Source organism: Medicago truncatula, chromosome 4, assembly GCF_003473485.1.
Source record: "Medicago truncatula cultivar Jemalong A17 chromosome 4, MtrunA17r5.0-ANR, whole genome shotgun sequence".
NCBI lineage: Eukaryota > Viridiplantae > Streptophyta > Magnoliopsida > Fabales > Fabaceae > Medicago > Medicago truncatula.
Window position 1 is genome coordinate 28,390,609 of NC_053045.1, and position 15,362 is coordinate 28,405,970.

At 29.7% G+C, this 15,362-nt stretch overlaps 1 protein-coding gene and 1 pseudogene across 1 annotated transcript; both read left to right on the forward strand.

Moving 5' to 3' along the window:
- Positions 1–9,772: 9,772 nt before the first annotated feature.
- On the forward strand, positions 9,773–10,813 carry LOC25492319 (uncharacterized; annotated as a pseudogene).
- Positions 10,814–12,946: 2,133 nt separating this feature from the next.
- On the forward strand, positions 12,947–14,368 carry LOC11421309 (uncharacterized). The gene is made up of 4 exons (XM_003606247.4): positions 12,947–13,405; positions 13,493–13,615; positions 13,700–13,929; positions 14,051–14,368. Exons 1-3 carry the CDS (start codon positions 12,962–12,964, stop codon positions 13,901–13,903), a joined length of 771 nt encoding a protein of 256 aa, XP_003606295.3. The 5' UTR covers positions 12,947–12,961; the 3' UTR covers positions 13,904–13,929; positions 14,051–14,368.
- The last annotated feature ends 994 nt before the right edge of the window (positions 14,369–15,362 follow it).

Consider the following 15,362-nt stretch of genomic DNA (forward strand, 5'->3'; position numbering starts at 1 on the left):
GAGTGAGATACCCTTTGAGATTCTAAAGCTATTTCTTCAAAAAAACCAAAAATTGAACTAACTTTGTTTTTGGTTTGTAGAAAAAATGTAGATGGTTGTATTTCACTACACACTATTTAAGAACGCCAGAAAGAAAGAAAATAAATATAAAATAAAAGCCTTTTTATTATCTTAAGTTAATTTATCTTCTTTTTTCTAATATTCATATTTATATTAGTCAAAAAATTATGCATATTTGTTCAAAATAATTATGTTTTTATTTATTTAATATATAATTATTATTTTAAAATTAATAATAGATAATAATAATAATAATTATTATTATTATTATAAAATAAAATTTAATATATGTAAATTAAAGTTATAAGTAATTAATTTGGACTTTTTCTATGATGAATTAAATCAATTGGCCCTTTTCCATGTTCCAAATTTGAGGTAAAAACAAATAAAATAATATATTAATATTTATTTAATATATTTTTTTGAAAAGGTATTTTATTTATTTAATATTATATTTTATGAGAGTTGAGGGTGTCAACTTTGTTGGGATGTTCACTTTGTCAAAAAAAAAAAAAAAAAAACTTTGTTGGGATGCTCACGTTTTTCTGGGATGTTTTCCTCACTCTTAATTCACCAAAAAAATATATATTAATATTTATTACAATAGCTAATTATTATTGTTTAGTATAGTTTTTTTTTTAAGGATACTATTTTTTAGCATAGTTGTATCTCATTTTTTTACAGTATTTTATACTGAATGAATGATAAAATCTTGAACATGAGGAAGATGAAACTAATTTTATAAAACTACCAATATTTATGCATCACCTATCGAATGCACTCCTAATAATCTGCCTGACCATCGTATACCTAAACTAGTAGATGATTTTGTTAACAATTTTTTTCTCACTGGCTAGTTTTTTTTTTTTTTTTTGAATAATTCTCACTATCTAGTTGATATACAAGGAAGTGCACAATATATCTTCGTAAAAAAAAAGTTATCTATCCTCAAGGACTTGTGATTATAAATATTATTTTTGTCCTAAGTATTTAGCTAGATGGTTTTGGTCTTTTGAGAACTTAATGTTTGATTTGGCTTTGAAGATATGCAAATTATAAATGATTGCATTGGAAGTTTTGGAGATTGTTACTACAATGAACAGTTCTAAATCCTATTTCTTTTCAGTGTTATGGAATGCATTGCTTAAGGATGAGGTAACTCTAAAATATTCTTTGTTCTCTTTTCAAGATACAAAGGGTGTTTCATACCAACATAGCTCCATATTCTCATGATTTCTATGTTGGTAAAACCTATTGAGGGCTATCACGAATTTCATCCCAAAGGTCTCTAGACTATTTTCATGCTTCAAGACCTTTGAATAGCCTCATATTTGCAGCAACGTCGTTGTATTTTGATCTATATTAGGGTTTTGAAGTCCCACAACAAAAGAAAAAATGGATTGTGCTAATGATCCTAGTTTATTTCCCTATATCACTATAGTACTTATAGGAGAATAAGAGCCTCAGATTATATATACAGACAGACGGAAATCATAGCTTTTTTCAAGATTGCCTACAGCCTAGTATAGGTGGAACTCACTGAGACATCTTGTCTCATCCCAATTCTTTTATTTTTATTTCAGTTAAGCATGTTACTTGTTATGAAGATAACCAGAAGATGTTTCATGATTATACACATCATTTTATATTAGCATATTGCAACTAGTTTTTATGTATTTTGTACTCAATTATTATTTTACATCATGTACTCGTTAGTGATGTACATGATTGTTTCAAACGGTATTATGTACCTTGTACGATTTAGCTAGTACTTTATCAGATGAATAAAACTGATTAGCCAATGTATTTTCATTCAAGTAAGAAATTATATTGTAATTTTAATGTATCTAGTACTTTAAACGGTCTAAATATTCTAAATAATTTAGTATGGCAGTTATAGAGTTGAAGGTTCGATTCAAGTTTCTAAAAAGTCGAGTCTAAAGTCAATTGATTTGTTACCTATTTACAGCAATAATTTTTTTAATAGTGGTCAATTTTTTTTCTTACTAATATGTAATACTAAGTTAGTCTCAATAGTTCACTTTAAACCATCTTTAATAGGTCAAAATTATAATTTGAAATATATTTTTATCCGTCTTATATTACCTCGTCTGGGTTTACAATTAGCAGATAAGGTGGCATGCTTCTTTCAGCTGTTTCTGCAACAAATCCACCTAAAACAAATATAAGTTTAATTTTAAAGCATAGGAAATAGATAAACTCACATGCCTACAAAACATAATTTAACAATCGAAAGTAGTTTCCAATATAAAGTACGGTGGCATTTAGCATGGGAATGGACAGTTGTTTTCGGAAAGTAAATTTTACCCATTAAATCAAATGAAGATCATACTTTTATCATACTCTCTCAACACTATATTTTTCCCCACTATCTTTCATCACCATTCTCTCTCTCCTCCATGCTCCAATCCACCACTAGCAATGTCACGTTCATGGTCTGTGAATATTTGTTTCCCTTTTTCTTGAATATTCTAACAAAAATTCTAGTTACAAATTTGTGTGTTTTTCGATTTTCCATCCAGTTGAATTTCAAACCAACACCAAGAGTTTCTCCACCAAGTAGATTGTTTACAATGTTCATGGCTTCATGATCTCTCTCTTCCAGTTCATGGCTTCATATTCTGATTTCTTATAGATTGTCTACAATTATTTTTTATCTCTAGTCTGGTTCATCACAAGAAAAACTATCACTAATTGATTTTCTAAACATATTTCCTTTTCATTTGATCTGATTTTGTTTGGGTTGTTTGATTTTCATTTGGTTGTAGTAACGGTGGTGGGAAAGTTACTCACAAACTAATCTTACATTGGTCCTACATATAATACAAGTGATATTTATCTTTTAGAATAGAAAAAGAATGGAATGATGTTGGATTTTTCTCAGCAATGCAATACGACATTTATCTGGTTCTTATATACTTCTATTTCTAATAATAATCACTAGGATGTTAACTAGTTCTTATCCAACACGGAAAAAAAATAGAACAGATAATAAAATGATTTTAGATACTTTTTTCAAAAAAAGTGATTTTAGATACTAAAATGTTCAATTGGATTCTACTAAAAAAACCATAATTCTACCAAAAATATAATGTTAATTAAAAGAAATAAAACTCCAGATCTTAACAGAAATGTAAGAGTGTAAAAGAGAAAGGAAAAAAATATGGTGTAGGTAGTCCATGATAAAATTAATACTTCTCTTTAATCTAATAGTTGAAAAAAACTTTTTCATGGTGGGAAACAACTCTCCATTCCCATACTAAACCCCACCTATAAGTACATATGCACTTGTACCTTCAAGGCAAATTTACTATACATAGATAATAGACATTGTAAAATATTTTAGAAATATTTAAATTATAAAATATGATCTATTAGATGTTTATGTAAAGTTATTTGTACAGCTAGTGCATACTAATCAAACTCTACAACAAATTATAAAAATCATAATGTTTTGCAAAAACTTAATTTTCCAAAACTTTACATCATCGAAACATGAACTATTCACACCTTTTTTGTGTCAAAAACTTAAAAGATACTTTCAAAATTACATATTTGTAACGATCTTACATTTTTTTTTTTTATGAAAATACAATAATAACTAAATAAATGATAGTAGGTTATTTAAGATTTATGTCATAAATATTTTATCTTCTATTTATCATATCGTTATTGTGTATTTAATATTTCCAAATAAAATATTTAAATGAAATGAATTTTATTTTCTTTATTGTCATAAAAAATATATTATAAGGTGACAACTAGACTACCCATGAAAGAATGATGGGTAATTTATCCCAACCAATACACATTAGCCACATAAGCACATATTCATGAACTATCTTGATCCCACAAATAAATTGTTCATTTTCATTGGTTGGTGGGTAAATTACCCACCATTCTTCAAAGGTAATTTAGAAAAAAACCACATTATAAAGGTTTTTTCTAGATTACCCTCTCTTATTTAGAGAGTATTTTACCCTCTCATGATATCAACCAATCAAAATGTAATATACATTGGCAACATTAAAGGTCATAAATGAGTCAATTTTTTTCTAAAAAAAGAATCAATTATAATCATAAGGTAACTTTTAATACTTTTAATTTTTATTTAATTATAGACATAATTACATTAGAGATCCTTTATTTTATTTATTTGTTACATTTGGGTCCTTTATCTTTATTTTTTTCCGCTTAGGTCTTTTATCTCTTATAAAAGCACATATACATCATTTTTCTCATTTTTTTATTAAAAATAATACATAATTTTATTTTTTAAAATATCTTTTTATTAAATATGATGAAGATGTTCATCATCTTCATCTTCTTCCTTTGAATCTTCATTATCTTCATTGAATCAAAAAAATTGTTACACAAATATATCTCCAAATATCATGAATTAATGTTATATTCACCTCAAATCTTTCTTTAAAAACAAAAATCAAACCCCTATAGAGAAAGATATTTAGTTTCATCACAAAAAAAAAGAAAAGAAATAGTTATATAAATTGTCACACTGTATATTATTATTATTATTATTATTATTATTATTATTATTATTATTATTATTATTATTATTATTATTATTATTTTCTAACTCAATATTCAAGCCCGACATAAAAAATAACCCCAAAATTGATAGTAGCTTTGCACATCAATTTTGTTGTTTTCAGAACAATCTTAACTTTCGTAAAGCCTAACCCTTCCGCAAGTGACTAAGCCTCCACCATCCGCCTTGCAACATTTGTGAAATTAAGTTTTTGATTTTTATGCTTAAAATAAGATTTGAGGTGAATATAACATTAATTCACGATATTTGGAGATATATTTTAGTAGAATTTTTTATTTATTTAAAGTAGATGATGAAGATTCAAAGGAAGAAGATGAAGATGATGAACATCTTCATCATATTTTTGGATTTTTTTTTCAGTTTTAATAAAAATATATTTTAAAAAATAAAATTATGTATTTTTTAATAAAAAAAATGCGAAAAAAATGTATATGTGCTTTTAAGAGAGATAAAGGACCTAAACGGGAAAAAATAAAGACAAAGGACCAAACTGTTACAAATAAATAAGATAAATGACCCATAATGTAATATCGCCTTAATTATATTTAGGTGTTCAATCTTAATTAATTTACACTACAGGACTGGCTTAGAACAATTAAAATTTCACATCAAATTTTTTTCATCTGAATGTCCTTAAATTTATCAGTTATATTCATAAAATTTATTCCTCCCATTTTAATTGTTCAATTTTGTCGTTCCCAACTGCCACATTTTTCAATTTTCGTGAGAATCGTCATGATTTCAAATATCGTGAGAATTGTCGTTATTTCCAGTACAACGTCGGGTATGATGACTTGATTTTTCTTTTTGATTTGATTTTTCTTTGTTGTGAGGTAGTTAATTATAAAAATTGAGTAAATCATCCGTTGTACTTTGAGGGCTGCTAGCAGGTGTTGTTGCTGTGATGTTGTGGGAGTTTGCTAGCATTTTTTTGGTTGTTGCTGAAATGGTTATGTGATGAGGCTTTTGTTCTTTTATTTGGACTTAAAGACTTTTGCTGACAGTGAGACAGGTCTATGCGTGTTAACAGATTTTATTAGGTTGGCTGCTTAAATAAAATAAAATAAAGTCACGATACCTGACGCGGTTCTAGAAACAACGACAATTCTCACGAAAATTGGAAATTGCGGCAATTTGGAACGACAAAATTGAACAATCAAAATGGGAAGAAGAATGAAAAAGAAACAAAAATTGATCAATATATATATATGGAAGAATAAAGAAGAAGAAATTTGAAAGAATGAGATGTTTTTGTTCTCACGTTCGGGGTTTTGGAATGGAAGAAATTTTATGAATGTAAATGATGAATTTAAAGACATCCAGATGAAAGAAATTTGTTGTTAAATTTTATTTGTTATAAGTCTTGTAGTGTAAATTAATTAAGATTGAACATCTTAATATAAAAAAAAAATTAAATCATTTGTTGTTTCAAAAAAAAAATTAAATAAAAATTAAAAGTATTAAAAGTTACATATGATTAAGATTAACTCTCCTTAAAAAAAAATTAAGATTAACTCTTTTATTTTTAGAAAAAATCTACTAATTTATTTGACATTTAATGTTACCTATGTATATTACATTTTGATTGGTTGATATCATGAGAGGTAAATTACCCTCTAAACAAGAGAGGGTAACGTAGGCCTCACCCATTATAAATCCTAATAACGCACAAAAAAATGGTCAAAAAGTAACGCGCAATAAATTTAGTTTCCCAAAACATTCAAATTTAAACCAAAAAGTAAATAAAATCTTCATATTTTAAAATATTATCATTTTATTTAATAATTAGATCTTTATATTAATTTTAATTATTAGATTTTGTAATTAAAAAATTTTGATTTTTTTTTTTTTTTTGCGCATAAAAGAAATTATTTTAAACATCCTAAAATATTATAAGTGAGTCTACTAAAGATAGTCAAATGAAAAACCAACTTGTTTGGACTCCAGTGGCAAGGATCTCCTTCCAAGGACGAACTCGAAAAATACCGAGTTTGATTTCCAGGGAGAACAACGCTTGGCTAGTGCGCATGCCTCTACGCATGAGTCGGATTAGTCGTCCACTATTGATGAGTTGGAAACCCGTATAAAAGCCAAAAAAAAAAAAGTTAGTCAAATGAATATTAGTTGTCGATAAAGTCATTAAATTATAAGTCTAATAACGCCAGAAAAATATACTTTTATGAAACAATAATCTTTGGACTTAATATTTATTATCTTTAAAGTTAAGACTTATATTATATTATTATAATTCTAAAATTTTGAATTTAGAAAAGACTTCATTACATCCTAAAATTCACACCCAAAGAAACCGAAATCAAAAGGAAAACTCATGTTATAAAATTAATCTAAAGTATTACAAGATATTATATGACATAGAAAAGTAGAGAAAAGGATAAAGAGAGAATAAAAGAGTATATTGTATTGCTTCTCAAATGTTAAAATATGAGTCCTATTTATAGGATACAATATGAACAACTGAATGATCAAAGTAATTAACTAATCATCTATTCACTTATAGAAGTTATTGGAAGGTGGAAAACTAAGGATAGACATCTGCTAAGTAAATGTTCTTACTAAAAGTGGTCAAACAAATTATATTAATTCTCAAAACAATTGGTAGATATTTTGCATCTATTACTCATTAAATAAAAAATTAAAGATTTTCTCTTTAACAAAAACTATTTGAGAGCTCCAAAACCTAAAACAAAGAAATCAAATCTTATTATTCAAATATGAAAAACGGAATACTAAAATATCCCCCATTAGCAAAACATTGTTCGAAGGATTTCATAATACATTTAATGTCTTCAATATGAGTGTTTTTTTTTTTTTTTTTGGTAGAATCTTCAATATGAGTGTTATCGGTTAGTATCATGGTGTTAATAATAAATCATATTGTTATAATTATAAAACAAAAATTATTCAACAACCACTAGCACAATATTACTTCAACATTTCAATTCCCAACAACTACCATTCTGAAATTGAAGAGACGTAAAAGATTTTTTTTTTTTTTTTACAAAATAAAACACAAATTAAAATGTAATAGTAAACATAATTATCTAGTTTTCGATAAAAAATTTAAAACTAAACCTAAAAATATAAAATAATAAGGAACAAATGAACGACTAGAAACAAGTTAAAAATAAAAGGGTTAATTAAGTTAAAACATATAAAATAATAATAAAAGGGTTACCTAAAGGGAAGGTTTTAACACCATAAACGTCTATAGTATTCTATAGAAACCTCTTGCATTTTTTACTTTGTGCTAAAATTATTCATTATTTGCTTGTGCAGCTATTAATGTAAATAAAGACAAGGAAAATATTTTTTATATTTGTTTGATTTGGAAAAACAAAGTCGGTTACCTACGTATCCGCGAGGGATCAAAACCACGTAGTTCTGGGTAAAAAGGCGAGTGATTTGTTTGATATTTTTTAGTTTTTGAAAATGTTTTAAAAGATAAAAACCAAATGGTAAAAATAAAATTTGTTTAGTTGTTTTTTTTTTAATTTTAAAAGAAAGATTCAAATATGATTAAAATTGATTGTAGTTTTGTTCAGAAAATAAAGATAAAAATCAACTTGATAAGATCAAGTGTTTTTTAGAAAAGAAATCCTCTTTCTTGAAACTTGTTTTTAATTATTTGAATGTTTTTTTTGGATTTTTCATTTAAAGTCTAAAATAAAAATAACCACGATTAAAGCGCGCAAGAATTCCGTAACGACATTAGGTCGAAACGAAACCCTTTCCTTTGGATAAAAACTAAACCTAATAATTTTTTTTTTCGCATTTTCAATATATGAAAGCTAAATAAATAAAAGACAATGCCTATTTTCTTTATATTTTTACAATTTTCCTAAATACATTCTAATAGCAAAATAGTAAAATGACAAAAATAAAATGTAAATGATGATGATAAACAAGAATAAAATGATTAACTTAAATTAATAGTGTTAAGGCTAGAAGAAAATATAAAAAGCTACCAGTTATAAGCTAAAAAACTACTTGAAATAACTTTTCAAAAAACGCTATAAGCTCATGAAAAAAACTTGTTGCCAAACACGTCACGTTTTCATCTAACGAGCTTATAAGCTAATCCAACAAGTTATAAGCTAGTTTTTTTTGTGTTACCAAACACAACCCTAATCTAGGAACCAAGTGTAAAAGCGCAAAAAAAAAAAAAAAAAGAAACACAAGTAAAATATTTTGCACAGGATTTTTCAATATAGATGTGTAAAAATCAATCCATGTGGAGGGGAAAGGTTTGTTACTGGGCCTGGGCGGGTAATAAACAAAGCAAGACCAGCCCAAACCAAAACGAAAAGAAAAGGAATGTAATAGAGTGTCCTCGTTTATTTAGGTTTAGAGTGTGTTTGGATAGAGCATTTTAATGAGGGAAAGTAATTTTTTGAAATATTTAAATTGACTTGACCCAAATTCCATTGTTTGGGAAAATATTTAACTCATTTTTAAAATTCAAGGCATTTAGATAAGAATTTTTCTTTTGCAAAATTTGATGGATTTAAAATAACACCTAAAATACCAAAATTTCAGAATTCTCTCATTTTCACCACACATGCGTTTCTCTCTTTTTCACGCGTTTCTCAATTTTCTCTTTTCTCTTTCGCGAGCTTCACCTTCACCTTCACTGTGCCTCTCTCCTTCTACGGTGGTGCTTCTCCCTGCTCGCCGTCGCTGCCGTTTTCTGTCTCTCCTCTCCGTGATAGTTTTCTCTCTCCTCGTCGAAGTTTTCATCACACGCGACTCTCACTAGCTCTCAGGTATGTACATTTTTTTTTCTTTTATTTGATAGATTTCAGTGCTTTTTGATTTTAAGTTGTTAGAATTGATACATCTCAGTGCTTATGTTAGAATTTGTTGGAATTTTTGAATTTGTTAGAATTTTTGAAAATGTTAGAATTTGTTGAATTCACTGTGTATGCTTGTGGTTTGTGTTTGATTGACTTTTTGTTGAATTCATTGTGTAAGCTTGTTAGATTTGTTGAATTCACTGTGTAAGCTTGTGGTCTGTTGAATTGACTGTGTAAGCTTGTGTTTGTGTAAGCTTGTTGAATTCACTGTGTAAGCTTGTTAGATATTGCTCTTGTTTTTTGATAGGTTAGTACTATGTTGAAAGCTTTTTCTATCAAATTTCAAGTCATAATTTCTTGTGTTTAGATTTCAAGCTGAAATGGACACTAGTACAATCAATGATTCAATAGCTTCAAGAAAACGTAAAAGAGATGAAGAAGAGATGAGAGAGCTTGAGGAAACAACGTTCATTGTTGTTAGTGTTGCTACTATGCTTTTAGGTGCATTGATTTGGTATTATGATACATATTTTGTTAAGGAACCAGCTCGAAATTTAGAATTGGAAAGGCGCAATTTTCTAAATCGTTTATATAGAGGAACAGAAGCTGATTGTATTGAACAGTTAAGAGTTAGTAAGAGGACATTTTTTAAGCTTTGTAAGATTTTAAAAGAGAAAGGGCAATTGGTAAGGACAAGAAACGTTCCTACAACTGAAGTTGTCGCAATGTTTTTGCACATCCTTGCTCACAACCTAAAATATAGAGTAGTGCACTTTAGTTACCGTAGATCAAAAGAAACAATAAGTAGGCAATTCAATAATGTCCTCCGAGCTGTTATGAAAGTGAGCCAGGAGTATTTGAAGTTTCATGACTATCATCTAGAGGGTCCAGAGGCAAATAAATGGAAATGGTTTGAGGTAAGTTTGAAAGTTGTTTGACAACATATAAATAATTTTAAGTAGTTATGGTTGCTGTAATTTTTTTTAATGTTTTTAGAATGCAATTGGAGCACTTAATGAGACACATATTCTAGTGACGGTTGCTGCAGAAGATAGGCCTAGATATCGTAATAGAAAGGGTGACATATCAACGAATGTCTTATGAGTTTGTGGTCCAGATTTAAGGTTCATTTATGCGTTACCAGGGTGGGAAGAATCTGCTGGAGATTCTCGAGTATTGAAAGATGCTTTACAACGTCAAAATTGTCTTCGAATTCCAAATGGAAAATATTTTCTTGTGGATGCAGGATATACAAATGGCCATGGTGGACTTGTGACAATGGAAGAATGGCGACTATAGGCGGACTTGTGACAATGGAAGGATGACAACTATAAGTGGACTTGTGACAATGGAGGGATGACAACTACAATTGGACTTAATTACTATACATGTGTATACCACACATTTGTTGTGGGAATTATTACATTTAGTAGTTAATTATAGTCTATACTTGTCTATTGACATTGTCTACGATGAGTAGTTAATTCTTTTTAAATGTCATTTTCGAAGTGGCGAAGAATATTAGACACATGGGTTATATGTGAACTTACAACTTTTATAATACAAATATTAGTTTTATTAAAGAAAGTTTTTTCTTACAAGTCACATTTTAAAGAATAATCCAAATTCATTTTCATTTCACGTGATTTTGCTAATAATTGATGTATAATATGCCAAATGTTTAATAGAAGGAATCATTAGGGAAGAAAATATAGTTATTTTGTTTCAATTATTTTAAAAAAATGAACGATTGTAAAAAAAAAAAGTGAACGAAATCGAGTCAAGAAATTTAATAAATTATGATAGAAAAAAATTAAATTAATTATTTTTTAGGATTTTTTTTCCAGTTAATTAGTTTAAAAATGGAAGAAATTATAAGAAATAAAATTTAGACAAATAAAGGAATTCAATTACTTTGTCCTCCAAACAATGAATTTTGAAAATGAAGGAATTCATTCACTTTATCCAAACAAAGAATTTTGAAAATGAAAGGAATTCAATTGAAGCATTTGAATTCCTTAGAATTTTAAATCCCCTTGAATTTTCAAATGCTCTATCCAAACACACTTTTAGGGTTTGGTGGTGGTATATGTGAATTGCTGATTGTGATTCATTCATTCCTTCCGTGTTTCAATGTCGACGATGGAATTGCACTACAAGAAACATTACCTTTTGCCAGGGGCAAAATCCCTGTCAAAAGGACAAAATCCCTGGGAAACGCGACATTTGTGAGGGAAAAAGCCAGGGGCAGACGCACTCGCAAAAGCACTCATCGCAAACACTTTGCCAGGGGCTACACCCCTGGCAGAAAAACGAGGGGCTGAACCCCTGGTATATCGCCAGGCTTTCTCCCTGGCAGAACCCCTGGCATGTTCCCTCACTTTCGTCTGCAGCTTTCCTGCACCTCTGACTACGACTCTGACTGAAGTGATTGATGGAAAGCAAGTCAGAACAGCAAAAAACCAGGGACACGCGAGGGGTTTAACCCCTGGCAAACGTCCTTATTTTCTTTTTTAAATATTATATTTATCAAAACGAATTTTTTATTAATTAATAAAATATAATAAAAATAATTTTCTTTAAATTAACTCAAAATAACAGTATTATTTTACAATTTTTTTCTCCAGTTTTAATTAACATTTTCCCTAATAATTTTTTTTCCTTCAGTGTTATTAACAAAAAAATTGAAAAAAAAAATATCATAACATTATTATTTTCCATTTTGTCTAAAAAAAAATTAGAAAATATATTTAAACATAATATAAACAGATCTTGCAACAAAATATATATATAAAAACAAACATCATATAATTTCAACTACTAAAATATCATCTATATCAAGTATTTAGAAGTGTAAAAATTACTAACTTGTTGAAGAACAAATCCATAGAGCAAGTTTAGCAAGGAATCAACACGAGAAGGCAAAGAAACTTGAACACGGATACATGAAAATATTTATGTTAATAAGTATTAAAAAATCAAAACACAAAAATATAATAAATGAAGTGAGTTTTAATCACCAAAGTTAGAGAAGATTATTGATGTTGAAGAGTACAGTGTAATAGTGTATAGAAAAAGTGGAGAGTGAGTTTTTTTCTAAGTCTCAGACACCAGCACTAATGAAAATGGATCGGATTGGATTATATAGACATGAAAAAAGCCAGGGAAAAAACGAGGGATATGCCCCTCGCAAATCCTAGTCAAATCCTAGCTAAGGCTAGGTGACAGAACGGGAAGAAAATATAGAGGGAATCAAGCTTTTGGGCAGCTTTTGAACAACATGAAATGACTACTATATGACACATGCAAAGATTCTCTGCTGAACTCAATATCCCAGGGGCAGACCGTGGTATTTTCCCTGGTATAGTGCTGAAAAAGCTGCAACATGTCAGCCTTTATCAAATTCAAATTTCGCGGTCAAAATGGGCCAACAAAAGAGACAGACTTTGGTAATAAACGAGGGCCTCACCCCTGTCAAAATGTAAGTGGTCCCGGAATGACCTATGTCAATTTGCCAGGGGTTTTCCTTGGCTTAGTCCCTGAGAAATTTGCCAGGGGTTTCAAGACCCTGTCAAAATCCCTAGCAAAAGGTAATGTTTCTTGTAGTGTGTGCGCAAACAAATACTGCGAAGAAAGTGTGAAGTCGGACCCGGAACAGGAACCGAAGGAGGAGGATAAGCGGGACTTGACGAAGGAGGAGGATAACTGGGAGAAGGAGGAGAAATCGGAAGAAGAAGAGGAGGATAACTGGGAGAAGGCGGGGGAATCGCAAGAAGATTCTGAGTATAGTGATGATGAGGAATTAGGGCTTATGTATGAGAACGACCCTCGACCATTTATGTATACGAGGCGTTCTGATGGTCAAGTGTTTATGAACAAGGCTTGGTTGGATCGTGAGACTAAAGTTCGTGAGTATAATGAGCTCTGTAGCGGTCTAAGTGTAGGCATCTATCAATTTCATGTTGTTTGTTTCACCTATAAACAATCTCTTAATTAATTTTGATTGATTCTGGACAACACAAACCAGGTTTACGATGCTATCTCCCCTCCACTTGATTGCGATATATCTGGCGGTATTGTACCCCTCGATTTAGATGAAGATGTGCTCCCTACTCTCGAAAAACTCTGCAACGTTGCTTTGAATAAGCAGGTTGGTAATAATAATATTGTATTGTAGTATGTTTGTTTTTTTGTTCATTAACTAAACTAATTCTTCTTTTACTTATTTAATTAGGCTCCAACTTTTGTGTTTCATAATGTTGTCAAGTGTACCCATCCTGCTGCTACTGATTTAACTGCTGGTAGGGTGTATTACATTACTTTTCAAGCAACAGATAAAGGAAAACCTGATCTAACAACTTTCCAGACTCATGTTGTTCAAGATCCTGGTGTTGATATTGTTGATGTTGATGTCAAAAAGTTTCTCATTAAAACCTAATACACCCCGCCATGGTTATGGTTATGGTTAGTAATCATAACAACATACCCATCTTTTCATTTTACCGTACATATACTTTGCTGCTGCTGCATTATATGTAATCACACCGGTATGCCCCTAACCCTTGATTATGTATTCCTTTTGCAGGAATCTACCTGCCATGGATATGCTTGTTTTGGTTGCGCTGGAAAGACTTGTTTGTAGGTGTAGTTAATTAAATAAATATGATGGGTGTTTATGACTTTATGTACCATGGTATTTCTGTGTAATTGGGATGATATCTCTCACTGTTTCATATGAACATATCTATGTCTTGAATCCTTTAGAGTTTCGTTTCTTTTTTAATTTGATCCGCGAACCATTATGTCTGCTCCCATTGAATGACTAGAAGTTGTTATGTCACAGTCATTTATTACTTCCATTGCTAAATTCATGTCTCATAATTCATGATTGTGGAATGCTGAAACCGTGTATTAGATCTCTGAAATTAAGTTAATGTGATCTTCTTGCCTTTGTGGTTTGATATTTGGGCTCTCTCTCTCTCCTCTTTTCATGTTTTGGATTTTGGTGTTATCAAGTTAACAAAAAATCTGCCCTTGTGCCACTATCCTTCACAAATTGGCCACACGGCTGTAAAAAAATAAAAATAAATCTGCCACTGCAATCGTCCATGGCACTAGTTGAAAATACTCCTAGCTGGTGGTAAATTAGGGAAATTGTGTTTTTGTTAGGGACCATGAGGAAATAGACCCCATTTTTGGAATGTTTATCATAGTAAACGTTTCAAGGGGCACTGTTAAGCTGGGAAATGAAGGAGAGTAGTGGCATTAGGTGCAAGGGTAATGTGTGACTCATTCTGTTAAGTCGTTAGAGTCAGTTAGGAGAAATTTCTCTCTGGTTTAGGAGTTCAAAGAACTCTGGTTTACATTCTGTTTTTCCTGCATTTCCACCATTACATAATATGCAATTTTTACCTCACTTTTCTGATTTCTATCAGCATACCTCTGTTAGTAAATCGATGGGATTGTTGTATCATGTTGGCTACCCATCTTTTCATGCAAATTTTACCTCACTTTTCTTGATCTAATGACATTCGTTAGAAGCAAAGTAAATATCTTACTACTAATATGTCACTAAGATATTTCCTAAATAAAATATATGAAGAAAATTATAATTAGTTAGCAATTATAGTTAATTTAAAATTTAAAATAAATTGCTCATAATAGTAGAAAATAATGACTTGTATTGTCAAAAAAAAAAAAAAAAAAATCTACGATGACTTGTACACTTTCGGGAGTCGGATGCTATTCTCAGCTCCCCTCCATGCTTCTTCAAAAAATTGAATCAAACAACTTACATTAAAATTATTTATTTCCTATGCTCCCATCCACTTTCTCCCAAGAAAGCAAGACCTTCAATTACAAACGTCATTGAAGAAACATATATAACATAAATAGTA

Excerpts from the sequence above, each read along its gene's own strand:
- LOC11421309 (XM_003606247.4), top strand. The coding sequence starts at position 12,962 with ATGACCTATGTCAATTTGCCAGGGGTTTTCCTTGGCTTAGTCCCTGAG. Across the intron at positions 13,406-13,492 it reads AGCTCTGTAGCGGTCTAAGT|GTTTACGATGCTATCTCCCC; the intron begins GTAGGCATCTAT and ends AACACAAACCAG. Across the intron at positions 13,616-13,699 it reads ACGTTGCTTTGAATAAGCAG|GCTCCAACTTTTGTGTTTCA; the intron begins GTTGGTAATAAT and ends TTATTTAATTAG.